General features: G+C 38.9%; 1 protein-coding gene across 4 annotated transcripts in view; it reads right to left on the bottom strand.

Annotated features, from left to right (window-relative positions):
- The window catches only part of ENPP2 (ectonucleotide pyrophosphatase/phosphodiesterase 2), a 56,160-nt gene that overhangs the window by 14,506 nt on the left and 23,484 nt on the right, over window positions 1-18,170 (bottom strand). For all 4 annotated transcript variants that reach the window (XM_063420914.1, XM_063420773.1, XM_063420852.1 and 1 more), the window contains exons 10-15: window positions 16,476-16,541; window positions 15,628-15,700; window positions 7,302-7,413; window positions 5,831-5,956; window positions 2,312-2,343; window positions 1,362-1,489 (exon numbers count right to left, since the gene is read on the bottom strand). In XM_063420914.1, the coding sequence (XP_063276984.1) occupies window positions 1,362-1,489; window positions 2,312-2,343; window positions 5,831-5,956; window positions 7,302-7,413; window positions 15,628-15,700; window positions 16,476-16,541 (537 nt within the window). The remainder of the gene's footprint in view (window positions 1-1,361; window positions 1,490-2,311; window positions 2,344-5,830; window positions 5,957-7,301; window positions 7,414-15,627; window positions 15,701-16,475; window positions 16,542-18,170) is intronic.

Here is an 18,170-nt window from a genome sequence, read left to right as displayed (position 1 = left end):
TAAAGTGCTTTCACCTATTTGCAGCCCAACAAACAAAAATGGGTAGCAGAGGACCAGGTTATCCTCAAAGAAATAATGCTCAAAGTTTGATTTTGGCCTTGTAAATCACTAGACTTACAGCAATTAGGGCTGTAACTACCATTTTCCTGTAACTACCAATTACAGTTACACTAATGAATGAGTTACTGGTGAATGAGATCTCTGAAAATTAATAAATAAGCCAAAGAAAGACTGATTAATTAATAAGAAATTACTAAATATAAATCAACCTGGGCAATCCCATCCATTCCAGTAAAATTCTTAAAACTGAAAGCTTTTATAGACCTAAATTCAGAGTGTGATTCTTTGAAATATACATAACCCCAGCCATGGGGCAGCCTGCCAGCAGCCAGTGGAGTTATGCAAGAAAGCAAATGAGGTTTCTCATTCACTGCTTCAGCAGAGTGATCCTTGCATAATTCATGGAAAGATAAGCACAGATGTCAAAAGGCACTTACAACACACTGTGTGTTTGCCTGGCAGCTATATGGACAAAAAAATCCTACCATAATTTAAAGCTCATTACAGTCTACCATGAGCCAAAAGCTGTGTCATCTTCAAAGAAGCACTGAGTCAGATACATGCAAAAAGACCCCACCATTCTCATACTGTAATATGCAACATGTGCCAAAGTATATTCAAACAGAAAGCAGTGCATGATCCAGAAACAAAGGCTACTCCTCTCCTGTTTACTCTATATGTGTATGTGCCAACCAGTTTTTCCTCAAATCTTAGCAAACTAAATAAGCACTGCCCATACTCTATAACCAAAAATTCAGAGTCATGGCTACGAGCAACCCAAAACAGTGGTTCTGCCTGAGCCAAACACCCTGGCTTTCTGTGGATTTGTTCTGAAACAGTACACTGCCAGCACAGCACTTTGATGGCCACTCTGTCACATCCTCCCTTGCACATGTTCTCAGACATTCACGCACTCTGCCAGCATCTCAGTTTTGTTTCCATTCATCTATTGCATCCACTCAAACTCTTGTTCCCTAACATTCCCTCACCACATAAGCCTACCCCTTCCTCTCATATTCCCTGCTCTCCTGTTGGACTAAGCTTCCACCTCATTAGAAAGATTTATCAGCTTCTACATTTGAGCTAATCAGCCAAAACCATCAAGTTGCTTGAGCAAATCAGTCTGGGTTTCTACCTTTTATCCAACAACCGATTTTCCCACACTTTAAAATACTTTGTGTTCTCAAAACTCCTCTTGCTCACAGGGTAGAGCAGCAGGATGCTAACAGACAGGGCAATCCTAAGAGTCCCATTTCCTCACAAGACTGAAACTCAGGATGGAAGCAAAAGCAAGGGTTTACCTTGCCACGTGCCATTTGCGATCCACCAGTAAATGGACATCCTCGATTCTTCGGTTGTTAGCATAGTGCAAGCGTTTAGGCAGGTGCTGTTTCAGGTAAGGCTTGAAGTGCTGGTCAGGCTTTCTACACTGAGATATAAACGGTTACAAATAGCACGCTGTCAGTTACCTTAAGATGCACATAAAACCTCTGACTACAGGAATCAAATTGTTAAGGTCAACACTGACTGTGTCTGGAAAACAAAGTGTACATCTAGAGTATGTAGTGCAGTCATTTCTGTGCAGTATTTACATGCAGCCAAGGCCCAGGTAGCCATTCAAAGATATATTTGGAAAGTTTCATTCTCGTGACAGTCTTTATGAAACCATCAAACTAAATATCACACGTACTTAACTCACAGATGAAGAATTTTGTTCTAACTGAACCAAAGGTTAAGTTCCAGCGGAAACTTGAATGCTCAAAAATACCTCAGCTGCAGATATATTTAAAGCCACCTGGTTACAGGACTTGGGTTTGAGTTTGGTTTTTTTTTTAATATTTTAATTTTAAGCACTTTTCTTCCATTAATGGCAAGGTTAGAGTTGAAGGCTATCAAATGCACTTTGTTTCAGTGTCTTCAAAGTGCTAGTAAAATGTTTACCCTAAAAGATTACTTTCCAATTCTGAAGCAATGAATAAATAGACTCAATTAAGGGATTAAAGACAGTCCCGAAGATTCTGTCTCTGCACTGACCATAAAGGTTATAAAAGCTACTAGAGCAGCAATCAGCAAAAAACATGACAAGCAATAATCTGTGCTCATGAAGGGCACAATTTAACATTCTTTATTTATAATAATGGTTGGTTGATTTTCCTGTTTAAAGAGTGAGAAAAAAAAAGCTGAATAATGCCACAAATCAAGAAGTGAACAATGAACTATAGACAGATACCTCCCAGTCCTAAATACTTACTGTAAGGTTGGCAACAATTGCTTTAGGATCATCTGTTAAGCAAAAGTAAAAAAAAATGGAAAAGATTAAAAATTTGCAAAAGAAAACACAAAGTTTACATAAGCATACTTCCTAATATTTCCCTTTACTAAAAGTGCTTTTAGATAAAAGCACTAAAAATGCTTTTTATCATAGAGTCACAGAATCATTTGGGTTGGAAAAGACCTTTAAGATCAAGTCCAACCATGAATCCAGTACTGCTACGTCTATCACTAAACTATGTTCCTAAGTGCCCCATCTTTTAAACACCTCCAGAGATGGTGACTCCCCCACTTCCTTTGGTGCTTGACCACCCTTCTCATAGAAGAATTTTCCTAATATCCAATCTGAACTTCCCCTGGTGCAACTTGAAGACTTTTCCTCTTGTCGTGTCCCTTGTTACCTGGGGGAAGAGATTGACCCCTACCTGGCTACAGCCTCCTTTCAGGGAGCTGTAGAGAGTAATAAGGTCTTCCCTGGGCCTCCTTTTCTCCAGACTAAACACCCCCAGCTCCCTCAGCTGCTCCTCATCTGACCTGTGCTCCAGGCAGACCCTCCACCAGCTCCACTGCCCTTTTCTGGACAAACTCCACCCCCTCAACACCCTTATTTGAGAGTGGCTGAAACATGAACCCAAGATTTGAAGTGCAGCCTCACTAGTGCCAAATACAGAGAGATAATCCCTGCCCTGGTCCTGCTGGCCTCATTGTTTCTGATCCAGGCCATGATGCCATTAACCTTCTTAGCCATCTGAGCACATCCTGGTTCATGTTCAGTCACAGTCAACCAGCATCCCTAATTCCTTTTCCAAGGGCAGCTTTCCAGCCCTCTCCCAGCCTTGCAGTGCTGCAGGTGGTTGTTGTGACCCAAGTGTAGGACCCAGCACTTGTCCTCACACCTGAACCTCACACTAGTGGCCTTGGGCCATTGATCCAGCCTGTCCAGATCCCTCTGCAGAACTCTCCTATACTCCAGCAGATCAACACTCATGCCCAGCTTGGTGTTGTCTGTAAACTTATTCAGGCTGCCCTTGTTCAGATCATCAATAAAGACATTAAACAGAACTGGCCCTGATACTGAGCCCTGGGGAATACTCTGGGCCTAGCCATCAAGAGAGTTTTTTACCCACTGAAGGGTGCACCTGTCCAAGCCATGGGCTTCCATTTTCTCCAAGAAAATGATCTAGGACACAGTTTCAAAGACTTTACAAGAGTCCAGGTAAACATTATCCACAGAAGCAGGTCACCTTGTCATAGGAGATCATGTTGGTCAAGCAGGACTTGACTTTCCTAAACACATGTTGGATGGGCCTGATCCCCTGGCTGTCCCGCATATGCTGTGTGATGGCTTGGTGCCATGCAGTTGTTTAGGTAGTGTTCTCACTGTTTTATAATCTGGGTCATAGTTTAATACTTAGTTCATTTTCTGCAAACACATACTTTAAAGACTTTTTGGCTGTTTTACTTTAAAATAAAAAATTATTCCCAAACACAATGACTTTCCTCGAAAAATTTTGAAAGCACACATGAATGCAAAAATGCACTCTGCTAGAATGAGCAAGATAAATACACTGCATTTTTGGGTCACTTTTAACATTTGACCGATTTCATAGGCTACTGCTCAACAAGTGAAAAGCCACAGTAAAACATCCTGGATTTGTCTTTGGGCTATTAAAGGGACAGGCAAGATGTAGAAACCTCAAACCCAGTAGAAGTCCATGCTAACTACAGTCTTCATAGAACATGGGTGGGGGGGAGGAGGAAACATTTTTCAGTCATGAGAGGAAAAACAGGCTAAAAGAACATTTTGCAAAGTGAAAATCTCTTGTTCAAATACTATTGTTTGAGTTGCCTAAGGCATGATCTTGCTGAGTTTCAAATGATCTCTACTGCATCTCAAAACACAAGCTGCAGGCTTTAGCATTGCAAAGATGTGTTTGCAGTATGGAGACAGTATCATGGGACAATAAAGAATAAAGAATGTGGTAATTTGCCATTTAAGGAGGTAAACCCCAGTTCTAAAGGTGAGAAGCATGCCTCTTTGTTCTACTTTCAAACTGCTGATTTATAAGCAATTGCAAATATTCAAACAGGAAGCTGCAGACAGAGGCCAAAAGAGGAAAATGTTATTGTGGGAAAACCAGTGGTATGACAGAGGTCAGAGAGACAAGCAGATCTTTTTGACACATATTGCCATTCGTGCTCTAGGGAAAACTTAATTTTCTCAGCAATTTGGGAAGACAAGGATTGAAAGATCTTTTAAAAAAAGACTTCTCAGAAATTAAATTTGGTCTCGGTAGACTGCGGAGTGTAGGAATTCAGTCTCATGCTAATCTACAAAATTTGAACATGAACACTGAACATTATTTTCAACCAATCTTTACACATTCATCATATATTCCTCAAGCATAAATACCCAGGTAAAAAGTTTATAGTAAAATAAAGGCATATACAAATCAGTATTAAGGATGTTTTACCACATTCTTACAATTTCTGCTATTATTTTGGAAGTATTTGATCTTCAAAGATGGATCTTTCTATGAATTTTGTCCTTACCCAGAGTGTATCTGAAGTATTGTGAGGGAACACTCAGCTATCCCAGCTATCTGATCTTCCCCACTATCAAAAGTTGTCACTCTTGGAAGCACATGGTGCAAAACCCACAGGTACTTATGGTTTATTTGTGAGTTACACAGTTTGCATGGTAGCTTACACTGCTGGCAAAGCCAGGTTTTTCTTCGGATGCTGAACCAGAGCAGTCAGGATGGTGGCACAAGCCCTGTCCTGGTACTGCTGCCCTGGAGGCAAAAGGAGGGCAGCTGGTCTGTAATGCTTGAAATTACAGAGTTAGCTTCACCAGAGGACTCCTGCCTGAGCCCTGAGAGCTATTGTCAAAGATCAGATAATCTGAAACACTGTCAGGGTAAACTTCTAAAAGCATGGTTGAAAATAAGTTTTACTGACAACATTGGCCCTGAATGCACACGCTAATCTTCCTTATATCCTTCAACATCTCCAATCTGCTGCTGTTTAGCAACCCATATGACTTCTTATCTATGCCAAAAGTACGACAAAACTACTGAATTCAAAATTACCAAGTCAGTTTTTTCCTATTAGCTCATAAAACGTACCAGATGCCTTTTTTTTTATATCCAAGCTGTGCAGTGCTGAGATCGCCCAGATACAGTTTTTGTTGACAGAGGAGAAAAGTGCATCAATAAACTCACAATGACATGTAAGCTGGCATGTGAAACTGGCTTGGAGTTCCCATTCCTCTTTGATATAAAAGTGTGGCATTTAACCCAGAACATTTAAGCCCTCCCCTTGACAGTTCTTCCTCTGTGGGGTCTGTGAACCACAGACTGGAAAGGGAGTGAGCAGCTGTCTTCAGTGGGATTCCCTCTGAAATTCCTGCAAATTTACACCCTTTGGACAGCATCACTTCAAGGAAGGGATAGAGTCTAGTTCTCAGAATATAAGAGGTACAATTAAATTAACTTACACTTTAGGTTATTGCTAGACCTAGGGCGAATTCGCCCTAAAGACCCAGGCAGCAAAATTATATCATCCACATTAGTCAGATAGTTGCTTAAAAATTCTGTTCTTTCACAAGTCGTGTCTTCCATCCCTGCAGAAAGAAGAACGTGCAAAATTAATCTACCCTAAAAATAAACATATTTTCCAGAAGAGTGAAAAAAAGGAGACCCCAAACACCCTATGTATTACTTCCTTTTGGATGACTAATCTTGGTCTTTACAGCCATCTGATTCCAACAAAATACACTGGTAGGACTCAAACTAGGAGTGCCTATGGGAGAGAAATACCAGTCTCAGCATCGTAGGAACAGTCACCACATACACCATGTGTGCACTGACTCAACTCCAAATTAAACTCATGGAAAATTCAAAGTCTGTTTGTAGTTTAATGCACTACTTTGGGGATTATTTCTTTTTAAACAAATGATTTTAAGAGGAATAGCACACAAAAGGTATTGTCTGTTGGTGGTCTGTTCTAAGGCAGCCGCAGATAAACAATTTTCTCTTGCAGATATTTGCGGTGGGGAGGAATGTACTGTCAGCCACAGGAGGTTCTCAGCAAAACTGCCCCCCCTGGAAATCCTTCCTGACCCTTACCCTTCTCTACCCACTGCCAGAAATGAGGCATATGCCATTTTATTGCTAATGAAACAGCTCATGGAAGACTGTGAGGAATAAAGACCTAAAAAGACAAGGACCTTTGGTGGCATTACTAAAAAAGTCATGCAAACCCAGGTTTTCCTTTAATAAAACTTTATTTTTCTTTTTTATCTTTGCTAATATTTACTGTTTCCTTTATTGCAGTTTATTCTAATGTTTGAAGAAATAAGACCTACCAAATAATATCTGTGCTTTTAGGTGACTACATCTGACCATGAAATACCTTTTTACCTCCTTCCTCATTATTTTGATCACTTTTCCATCTAAGTGGGGCACAGTCTTATATTCCATAGATATAAGAAAGATATTCCAGTCTTTCTTCTAATAGGATAACTTGACCCACTTCCAATTGCCACGGAAATGCCTCAATCTAAAGTCTTATTCTTCTCATGTACAGGAGAACAAGGCTATTCAATCTTTCATTCCATAAAAACTGACAAGATTACTCTATTTTACTCTAAATTAAAGCCCTCCAATAATGCAAGAAGAGCTACATTTGGATGTGACATCAGAAACACCAAGATTTGAAAATCTCTGAGTAAAGAAGTAAATATCCAGATCACTGTTATTAAAGAGAAGTGGCCCTCCATGACAATTAACAGGTTAGCTGAGTGGCCAGTCCACAGCAACTGGCTTTTTTTGGGAGAGTTAAACTATGAGAAAAAAGATCAGCACAAAAATACCTTAAACAGAACTTTGACTTAGGTTACCTATTATATTTACAGCTACACTGCTTAAGAATTTATCGTCTGATAAATATTATGGTTTAAAATTTACCATGATCGCCAACAAATATAACATTGACACATCGATGTAGTTTCAACTGTTTCAGTCCATCCATTAGTTGTCCTACTGTCTTGTCAATCTCTCTCAGGGGATTCACCATCATCTGTATAAATATCCAGAAAGAAAAAAAAGTTTATTCTGTTATTGCAATGCTCCTACTTCTACAAACGGGGTCCTTTGGCAAAATTCTGATGGGAAAATCATCCAGGTCAAGAGTCAAAGCCTTGGCTGAGCTGCTACTCCTACAATTATTGTAGCATTTCCTTTTGTATATCCACACCCATGATTTCACTGTGAGAAAGCCCTGCTGAGATGCTGACAGAAGAGAGCAAAATGTCTTTATGGCTGATCCTAGGCCTCCCATGAACATATGTACAATTGGTAAAACAATGTGTAGATAGTAGAAAAACACATGTGACTTTGGGGTTCAGTTTGTTTTTTATAGATGGAAAGCAGTGCTTTTAAAAGAAAACAGTATTTTATGTGAATGGTTTAGCCAAAAAATAAAATTGACATGAAGCTTTAGACTTGGGATTCACATGCCAAGTCACTTAATGAAATTCACTTCAAAGGACATCTGATCCCAGGATGACAACACGCATGTCACTTGAGTAGCACATGGGGCTCAGAGGGAGTGTTCTTCAGCTTCAAAGCCAAGAGCTTCCAACAGCTCAAATGATAGTTCTGGCAAAATTGTCAGCAGGCCCCAGAGGATACAGATACTGTACTGTGATTTCTTCATTTAAGTTTCTTTTTCATTAAAAACCAAACCAAAACAAAATGAAACAAAACAAACAAACAAACAAAAAAAAAACCACCACCAAAACACACACACACACAGAAAAAAACCCCCAACCACCAAAATAACCCCCCAAAAAGTCAAAAGAAGCAAGACACAGGAATATGTTTTCAGCCTCAAGAAAATGAAAAATTTTTTACCAGACGGCACAGAGAGGGAAAAAGCAGGTTTTGAGGCAGAGGGCTCATTTTGTATTGATTTTGAGCAGAAAGCATTTGTTGTCACTTTATGGTAATTTCTTCCTCTTGCTACTTGTCTGTTTGATTTGGCTGGTTCAAGTCTCCACAATAAAAAATCCTCCCAATGACAAACAGAATGATAACAAATTCTGGATGAGAAAAAAACAGATTTTGGCAGAATTTTCTAAAACAAACACCATGGTAGTGTGACCCAGAAAGAGATGGTTCAGAAATTCTCCTTCTGCCTGAGTCCTTAAGGTATAGATGTTAAATGAGTCTGCTAGGTTATGAGACAGGAAATGTCAACTCCCATGTGGCACTATAAATACACAGAGAAAGGACTTACAGGAGAAGGAATCACAGTGGGGAACAGGAGGAACAATTTCTGCAACATATGGAAGTGGTTCATACAAAGAGTAACATTCTGAAATCTTTTAATTCAGGAAATCCAAAGTAGTCACTTAAGTTAAAAATTGAAACCTTCAAGTTCAGAAAAAAAAGCAAATTGTCTGTTTCAGCATTCTTTCACTCTCCAGTACAAAGAGGTGCTTCTACAAATGGGAATTCTGTTTTTATGAAAGTCTATTTATATTGTGCCAATTAAATAAGGAAATATAACTTTTACTCAGAATCCAAAGCGTATTCAAGGAAGCTGGAAATCCAGACAGATTTCCCATTAATGTTTAGTTTTGTCAGCAAGCTTCAGTCTTCTTTTAAAAAGCAATAATGATGATAAAAAGATAGAGCAACAATAATTCAAGGATTTCAAATGATAGTTCTGTTTAGCCACCCTCTCTTCAGCAATCTGACCTGCTCTTACAGCTCCTCCCACATGTAACTGTCAAAGATCTACTGGCAAACAAATTAAGCTGTTGCATAAACCTTTCTTCACCTGCTATCAAGACTTTGGAAGACTGTACAGAACCATTTTATCCCTCAAGATAAATTGTATCTCTAGGACGGTGCTACAGTAAAGAGTTTTGTAGCATTGTGAAAGTGCTGGGTGTGGGTTCTGAAACATACCAAAACCAGCTGGATTCTCTCACAAGTTTTCCCAAAAAAGAAATCTGATTAGAAGGAAGGAATAAGGGAAGAATCTTACTCTTAATTTCTTTAATAATTGGTAGGATCCATCCTGTGCTGCATTTCATTGCTGTCAAACAGCGTCAAAAGATTAACTTGCAGATATGATGGCAACTATTACTTAATAGTAGGGGGTTTTCTCTGAAATAATGGTGTCAAATTTTCACAGCTGACTTATCAGAAAAAGCTATTTAGGAGTAAGTTTGGACGACCTTTTTCATTCAGAGAAAGAAAGGCAAAAAAAGAGCAACATATGTTCATATCCCTAGGAATGTTATTTCTACTCTATTTCATGTCAGCTTGGAATGGCAAATTAGTGAGTAATAGCAGTATCATCCATAGTAATTATTAGTTCTCCTCTCAGGTAAATCTTAAAACATTAGAAGTTCCCTGGAAAATTCCTGGGGTTCTATATGTGATTTTTTTGCATGTGCCTGTCTGCTATGTTTTTACACTTAAATAATATGTCTCAAAATAACTCTTCAAAAGTGAATTGTACCGTAAGTCAAAAAACATCCCCACAAAATATCTCTTGAGAAGAATGTTTATAGCCTCTTGTAGGATACTATGGAGTGTAAAGGCTTTTGTTTCTAGCTTAAGGAGAAATACGTAGATTGTTGTGCCAGGTGGATGAAGACAGTACTCTAAGGAACACTCTTAATCCACTTGCACTTTTTCCTAATAAGGCAATTTCTATTTGATGTTTTCTTTACACACCACCTCTTGCAAATACACCATTCAGAAACCCTGCAATACAATTTCTTATCCTCCAAAGTCACAAAATGACTTTAAAATGTGTATTTTTAAAACAAATGTTCTTTCCCTTTTAGATTTTATTTGTCATATTTTCAGGACATTTCCACAACCATGATGACTAGACACAAAACCTCAAATAATCACCATGCTCTCATGAGCTGGAAGTTACGGAGGCTACAACATATTGCAGAACTTGTAATAGTTAGAAGGTTTAGCAGCAGTGGTAGTGTCTTCCCACAGATTTTTCTGACATTGCCTCCAGCTGATGGCTGGATTTCAAAAAATTAAAAAGAGATTATAAAGGTAACTTTCCCTAATGCAAACAGTCTGAAGCAAGAAAAACACAGCTCCCAAAAGACTTGGTCTGGTTTGGCTGTTCTCCTTTGGGTCCTTCAGTATATTAATAAAAGTTTTGGCTGCAAAATCCCAACCTGAAGCATGGAGTGAACTCCCAAGTTGAAAAAAATAAAGACAGCATAGTGCCAAAAAAGTGGCACTTCCGTGATAAATTTTTGGAACTTACTTTCTTCCGACGAGTTTCCGTAGAATACTGATCCATTCTATGAACTTTTCTTCTTTTCTTTGGAGCTGCAACTGGTCTTTCCTGTCTCCTCTTAGGAGGAAGCTTTCTCTTAGGTCTCTTAGGCGGAGTAAGAGGGGAGCCATAACTACTCTCCTGTACTGGCAGGGAGAGATGTCTGGACTCAGAAAAAAAGCCTGTCTCAACTCACATCAGATAGTAAAGCTACCTGTGCCAGATAATCCTGAAGCATAAATGCTATGGCCTTATCAAATATTTAGGCTTTTGGACAATTTAGGATATACCCCTTTTTAAGGAGGAATTCACCAAATTGTACTGAAAGCGGAGCAGCAGTTACAAGAGCAGACAGCATAAAAGCAAATTAAACTGATGTTTCAAAAGATAGGTGGGGCTTCTGTGTTTGAAAATACATAGTTATATGGGGGGTATTAGTTATCAAATATGAATCCATTAATATTATCGAGATTTAAGTTAATTTCAATAACAGCAAAATTCATTGCACACAAGTTAATGAGTGTCCAGGGTAGAGCACTGGTGGAAATGGAACATTTCACTTGAATGACAGTTCAGGTATGAGCATGAGAGGCTGTCCAGTCTCAATGACTTCTGCAAGGTTTCCCACACCAATGCTTTGGCTGAATTAGTGACATCAAGTAGCAGTGCTCATCCCATAGCACTAACAGGTACCACTATTGTGTGCCAGACCCTGCATCTCACTGAAACCACCAGAATCCCATTTGCCACTATTTGGGGGTCTGCAAATCAGAGCTATGCAGGTGAGACTCAGCTGACACGGAACTCATATCCTTCAAATTAGCTGGGTGGGGCACAGTGGTGGCAGTGCCTGAGAAATTTGTGTTGCTACCTGCTTTATTACCAGCTCTGTGGGCATTTTGAGAATTTAACTTCCTAGCATCCATTTTCAGTGTGGCATCTCACTTGGTAATGTTATTGTTCCTAAATGCACAGTTACCTAGGATAGACTTATGGAAGGAAAAAGACCAAAACCATAGAAGAAAAAAACCCCCAAGATCTAGCTAGAATAAACTAGTATCCCATTAATCAACTTGCTTGCTAATCAAATTTTAAACTGTCCCACTCTCACTGACTTTAACACAACTTGCAGGTTCTTGGCACTGCTCGAGATGGTGTGAGAAGAGCTGACAGCTGACATCTACCAGGAGATAAACCACAATCTGCAATGGAGCACGCTGAGTGGGCTGGGGGAAAGTTGGAGATTTATGATGCTATTTAAGTTCTATGTACTAAGGCAGCTTCTCCCAGTTGTCGAGTTACAGAGCTCCATATACAGGGAAGGGGAAGAAGGGGATGTTACCATCTGCCATGCTGTTTCATTGCTTCCAACGCAAGCAGCTGGAAAGGAGATTCTAGTCCAGTCTCATTCGTCTTTCTCCAGAAAGGCATTTTAATAAAGCAGCACCAGAGTTTTCTGTTTTTAAAACGCTTCAAGCTTTGTGCAGTCCTGATGAGAGGAGCGGCAGGGCAAGGAAGGATTCTCATTTTACTGTCTCTGAATCAGCTCAGACAGAGCTCCACAATGCCAGAAACACGCGAGCACGGGAGACCCAGGTCTGAACGCTGGAGTGACTGTCTCAAGACAGCATGTTAGAGGAGCAGCAGAATGGCTTAGCACTGCCAGATTTCGATGTATTTTAGAGCTCTTATGGTAGAATATTTCTAGAATATTTTATATTAAAACAAAAGTTAGCTAGGAAAAAAAAGCCAAGTTCTTATTAACCAGCCAATTCTTAGTCTTGCTTGAGAAGAGTCAGAACAGAGTTATTGGAGGAGGGAACCAAATCCCTCCCTGCTTACAGCAGGAAACTGTAACATCACAAGGGTAACTAGCCAGCCAAAGCTTTGATTCTTGACCTGGATGGACCAACCTACCAGAGTTCAACTGCAGAAAGCACAGAGGGAAAGAAAAAAAAAAAAAAAAGCAGAAATAAATCAAAAGCAAGCATATATTTATAACTCCCATAACTGCTCCCGGAAACATAATAAAACCCACTGAAATACCTCCTAAAATGTTTTAAAAGAACAAACAAACACAAAACACTCCCACCCCAAAGCAAAAAAAACCCAAAACAAAATAAAACAAACACCAAAAATCCCCACAAAAAACTAACTGAAACCCAGAAACCCCCCAAAACCTAGACAACCAACTCATTTACACTGAAATTTATGTTAGTGGATATGCCAAGTTACACTTATGGAGACTAGCTGTAGTATCAATTCCATTTATATAAAAACACTGGCAATTCACCAATTGTGGAGGATCCGACTCCACGTTTTCATGGATCCTCCACAACCAATAAATTTTAAGTGTATCTAAATGGCAATTCACCAATAAAAATCTAAGTGTATCCCTTTGGTTCTTGCTTTAAGACACTCTGCACATAAGCTGCTGTGCATGTCCTGGGAAGATCTAAGAGCCATCTGGATGGCATTAGACCACAGATTATACATTTTAAAAAATTTAGAACATTATTTGGTATAGTAAGCTCAAATAAAAATTCAATTTATTCTAATAAAGATTTAAATGTTTTCAAGGTAAAAAAATATTCCTCAAACTACTAACTGCAGTAAAAAAAATCAGAATGAAATATTCACTTTCAAAAGAAGAAATAAGAAGCCCATTGTAAATATAACTCAGAGTTGTTACAAGCTTGTTTTCAAACTTTATTGTTTGGTTGATCTGCCTTTGCATGAAGGAAAATGGTCAGTAATACTCCCAATGTCTAACTGCTGCCAGCTGTACACAAGAAAAAAAATTATTTCACAGGAAGTCATGCTCTTGGTATCAAGGAATTAGCTAAAAGGGATCCTTTTGAGGACTTTCTTCCAGATGATGTAAATTTCATAGCTCCTAAGAATTATACTGAAACCAGTGTCAAGAGAAACAATGTAAAATATTTCATCTAGCTTTTCTATCCTGAAACCAGACCCCTAGCAAACCTCAGCATCTGTGTACTTACACAGCTGTATTCGTTTACTTAAATTTCCATTCACAAAGTTTGGTCCACTGTTTGAACTGCAAACCCATGCATGCTCTTCTGCTAACTCATCTGTTCTCAATTTGCTAAAAATTGATTTCATGGTCTTCTCTTGTGTTTAATACAAATGACATAAAACTGTCTATCTGCAAAACTCTCATAAGCTACTAATTCACACTTATGAAGAGTCGAAGCTTTGCGTTGCAACTAGAGATCTTCCTTCAGATAACCATCCACAAGACCTCCCACGCTCTTATAATGACTTTTCCTATTACAAACACTTTGCTCCACTTCACTTTTTAGACTCTTATAATTAACCTGAAACTAGACTGCCACACTAGATGCTAAGCAGATGTGTTAAACATCACAATTTGAAGAACATTTTCCATCATCGTATTATTCACTTTTAAATCCATGCAAAAAAGCTCCACAATTCTGTTCAGAAGGAAGTGGCTGTATCCAGATAAATAAAATTAGAGTTTTCAATCATAAGGCACATATTGTAATTGTAACATTTCACAAAGAGGAACTATAAAGCATTATTAAGAAATACATCATTAAATCAGAGAGCGCTCATTACCAATACTTTGCCTGACTGAATCAGACACAACTCCTCTTTTGAGTCAAATGACAACATGGACACATATCCATGTCTGTCAGTTTATCAAGTGTTGGCAGATATTAACCCCTGGCAGATCATATCCAGAAAAAGGAGTGCTTCTCTCCATCCAACATGGTGCTTCAGTGCTGATTTGGAATAATTCCTCACACCCACTGCTCTAGGACCATGCTCTAACAGGGCTGCTACCCACTGCAGCTTTGTAACTGCTGCAAACTGTTCAAAAATAGCCCAAATAAATCAACCACACTAAAAAATACTAATGCTGCTTCTCTTTGCTCTCTCTTCCCATCAAGAACAGCCACCAGATATAAACCGAACAAGTAAGAAACTACTGCTGGGTACCTGGCTGCTGACTGGCATTGCCTTCCAGAGGTTAGGCATCTTCACTCTTTGAAGATTGCAATAATTTGCTTACTCTTTGAAAATTTTACATAAAACCTCCTGAAATCTTGTGATGGGAATCTGCAGGCATGCATTAGAACTGAAACTAGAGGACCTCTGCAAGATGTCAGACATCATTGGAAATGCCAGATCCCAGCCACTTGAAGCAGGATATTTGGGTAGAGCTTTTACTTTCCCTCCCCACACATCCCAGACAAGTGCATAATCTTTAAGTTCTTGTCACTTGGACCGTGTTGTCAGGGGAAACAATACACACCAGTCCCAGCCAGCTACACAAAGTCAAACAAGGGGTTAAACCACTGCAGCATGTTGCACATAATTTTTCATTTAAATGCCTTATGGTGCCTTAAAACTTTTTCCAAACTCAACAGCATGGTCCTGAGGGAACAGTATTGGAAAAGCTTTCTGAACCCCTGTAGGGCCCATATGAAACTAGAACTAGCAGCCTTTTACCCTTTTACATTTCCTGACAGACTGGAATTATTACTTTGGCTACTGCTGGCTGTCAGCTTTAAAGAAAGCCTTTTTCTTCTCTGCATTTTATCTCAATATTTTCTGTATTACATTTTAATTACTTTTCAGAAGGATAAGCTGTTAGAGGAAAGTTAAATTACGCTGTTGCACACAAATATACTCCTGTCTTCATCAAATAAATCTTTTAATTTGCATTATCATATCACACCAAGAAATAGCCTCCTGAAAGGCACAGGCAGTTCCCTCTCCCACAAGTGAATTTTACATGATAAATCCTATAGAAGATAACTTATTTTTCTCTGGCAGAGGGGAACCATACTGCAGAAACAGGTGCAAACAACTTTACTAAAAATGTTACTCCTGAGGAGCATCAACTTTTCCGGGAAAAAAAGAGTATTAGAGACACCTGCTTTTTCTGTAGAAAAAAAAAAAACCTGTGCTAACCTCTGAGTTGAAAGGACCATATCTGTGGCCAGCAGCATCTGGTTGCTCGGAGTAGAAGGCATAAACATAAGGCCTGAAAGAAAGAAAAGTCTTGTTCAGGTCAGGTTTCATTTGACAACACCAAGAAACACAACCTGGCCAGGTCAAGTCAAATCGAGTCAGCTTTCCAGTGAGACTTAGCTCTATGGAAAAAGAACTGTTTCTCAGCCATAGAATCCTACTATTATTTAGCAGTTCTTTGGTTTCCCTGGTGTGATTAGTTGTTTTGCAGCTTTATTAAACCCAAGAACACATGCAAGGAGGCACATGTGGTACCATCTGAGGACACGTGCTCATTCTAAATCTTGCAGGAGAAACCACAACAGCTGAGCCTTGAAGTAGTATGTGGGAACTTGTGTTGTAAAACCCACTTATAATTAAAATCTTAACATTTTCCTAGTGCTCAGTGTCCAGTTCCACAACTGCCATTGCCTGTAAGGTTGTTAAACCATATTTGGCTCAGCAGGATAAGAACAATCCAAGTTAATCCATGTAAGTACATGCTTTTTGATAAGAAATAAATTCATATCATACATTTACTTGGAAGAATCAACCTGCTGATGGTTAAAATCTGGTATTAAAAAAGATCCAAAAAACCTAAACCAACCGAACAAAAAACCCTCAAATGCCAAAGAACTCACACTAAATGCAAAACCCAAGTAATTCCTTAAATCAGTGATGGAGTCTAACAGACAAAAATAAATTGCAGAATTAAATTTTTGCTTGCTCTTCCAGCTACTTATAAAGAGAAGATAAACAGCAATTTGGATAATGAACAGTTATCCAACAGCAGATGACAAGTGAATTACCTTTCATTGTCTGGAAGGGTTAACCACTGAAGTATTGTTAAGATTCTCCGTTCATGGGGGATGACGCTGGACCACAAAATACAAAGATATACCTTGTTATCACAGAATACAAAAAGCATCAACAAAATGCCTGCTATGAACTGAATTCAATAAGAATATTATGTACCATAATAGCATAATTTGCTTTTAGCATGCTGTATCTTCTTTGTTGCTTAATACTGATTCTTAATTTGCAAACAGAATCACATTACACCTCCTGAATGTCTACATACTCCAAAAGAGAGTTGCTTAAAATTTCACAAATGTAGTCAGAACTCAAAGCCGTAAATCTACCTCTTTTCAGCAGGAGTGAATAAAAGACCCATTCTGGTGGCTTTAACCCAGATGAACTTTTTTGTATGCTGCCATTGGAAAGCTGGCATGGGTAAAATCCACTATATTGCTCACATCAGTGCAAGTTTAAGAAACCACTCTGTTCTGGTAGTATTCTTTTTTCCTGTTTCCAAACACTGGAAAAATTGCCACTGCCTTAATGGTAGCCACTGAGGGCTAGGCTGGTGTGAATCAGAACAGAGCCATATGAAACACCAGGGCAGCAGCACAGGGACTTTAACCCTGACAGCTACTCACTCTGCAGAACACACCCATCTTACTTTACTGTTTGTACAGTGGTTGCCATTCTCACTTGGTGCTGAGGCCAAGTTCATGCTATGAGAACAACTAACCTTAGAAACAGCTGCAAAGTTCCAAATATCTCATCTTAGGAAAGCTCTGCAGGTCAGTGACCACACAGTCATTTTAATACAATAGCACAGTCAGTCTAGAATCCATTAGACCAACAGCAGAATCCCAAGGCAGGGCTCAGACACCACCATCAGCCACTGTAACAAACTGAATTCAGCACTCTGGAAACCTCTGGCAGAGAAATAAAGATGGCAGCAGCCATTTGGAAACACCTTGGTTTTTAATACCTTGTAGACAAACAGTAGTCCTCAGTCTCCAACTACATAGGGAACTTAAACCATAAAAATGAGAAATTTGCAAATAAGGCAAAATTTTAAACTGGATTAATAATTTCGGGAACTGTCCAACTTTTGTATTTTTATTACTTGGGCAATATGAAAAAAAAGTTCCATTGTTTCAGTAACTCATTTCTGACTAAAATATTTTGAAAATTATGTTTTCCTGAGTCTGCCTGAAAATTCTCCCAAAAATATGCTGTATACTGAATGAAATAATGCAGTTTTAAGGCATATATGTTTCAATCATACACAAACTGGCTGCCTCACTCGCTTACCAGTGCCATTCATACAACCTGTCCTTGGCTACCTTTTTTACATTCTATATCCTCAAGCATGCATTGGCCAGGGTGTTTCCTACGTAGACTATGTATATGGAGCTACAGAGCTTAGGAATTGCATTCATTTCTTTGGTTTGTAGAGCACTAGAATGGAGTGCTGTCAGATTTCATCTTGCAAGCCTAAACCTATCATCCACTTCTGGTGTGTTTTATTACTCCCCCCACAAGCTATAAGATATTTGGAACAGTAAAATGTATTATTTCTAAGGGAATGACAAAAAAACAGTCAAATCCCCTTATTACTTCACTCTTTCTTCACATTTTCATATTTCCTCACTTTTTTCACATTTTCTTTGCTCTTGCAAACCTGCCAGAAGCTGTAATAGAAAGACTGA

This window comes from Prinia subflava, chromosome 1 (genome assembly GCF_021018805.1).
Source record: "Prinia subflava isolate CZ2003 ecotype Zambia chromosome 1, Cam_Psub_1.2, whole genome shotgun sequence".
In the NCBI taxonomy this organism is placed as follows: Eukaryota; Metazoa; Chordata; class Aves; order Passeriformes; family Cisticolidae; genus Prinia; species Prinia subflava.
The sequence above is the reverse complement of the archived record's forward strand: the minus strand, read 5'-3'. Positions and strand labels throughout refer to the sequence as shown.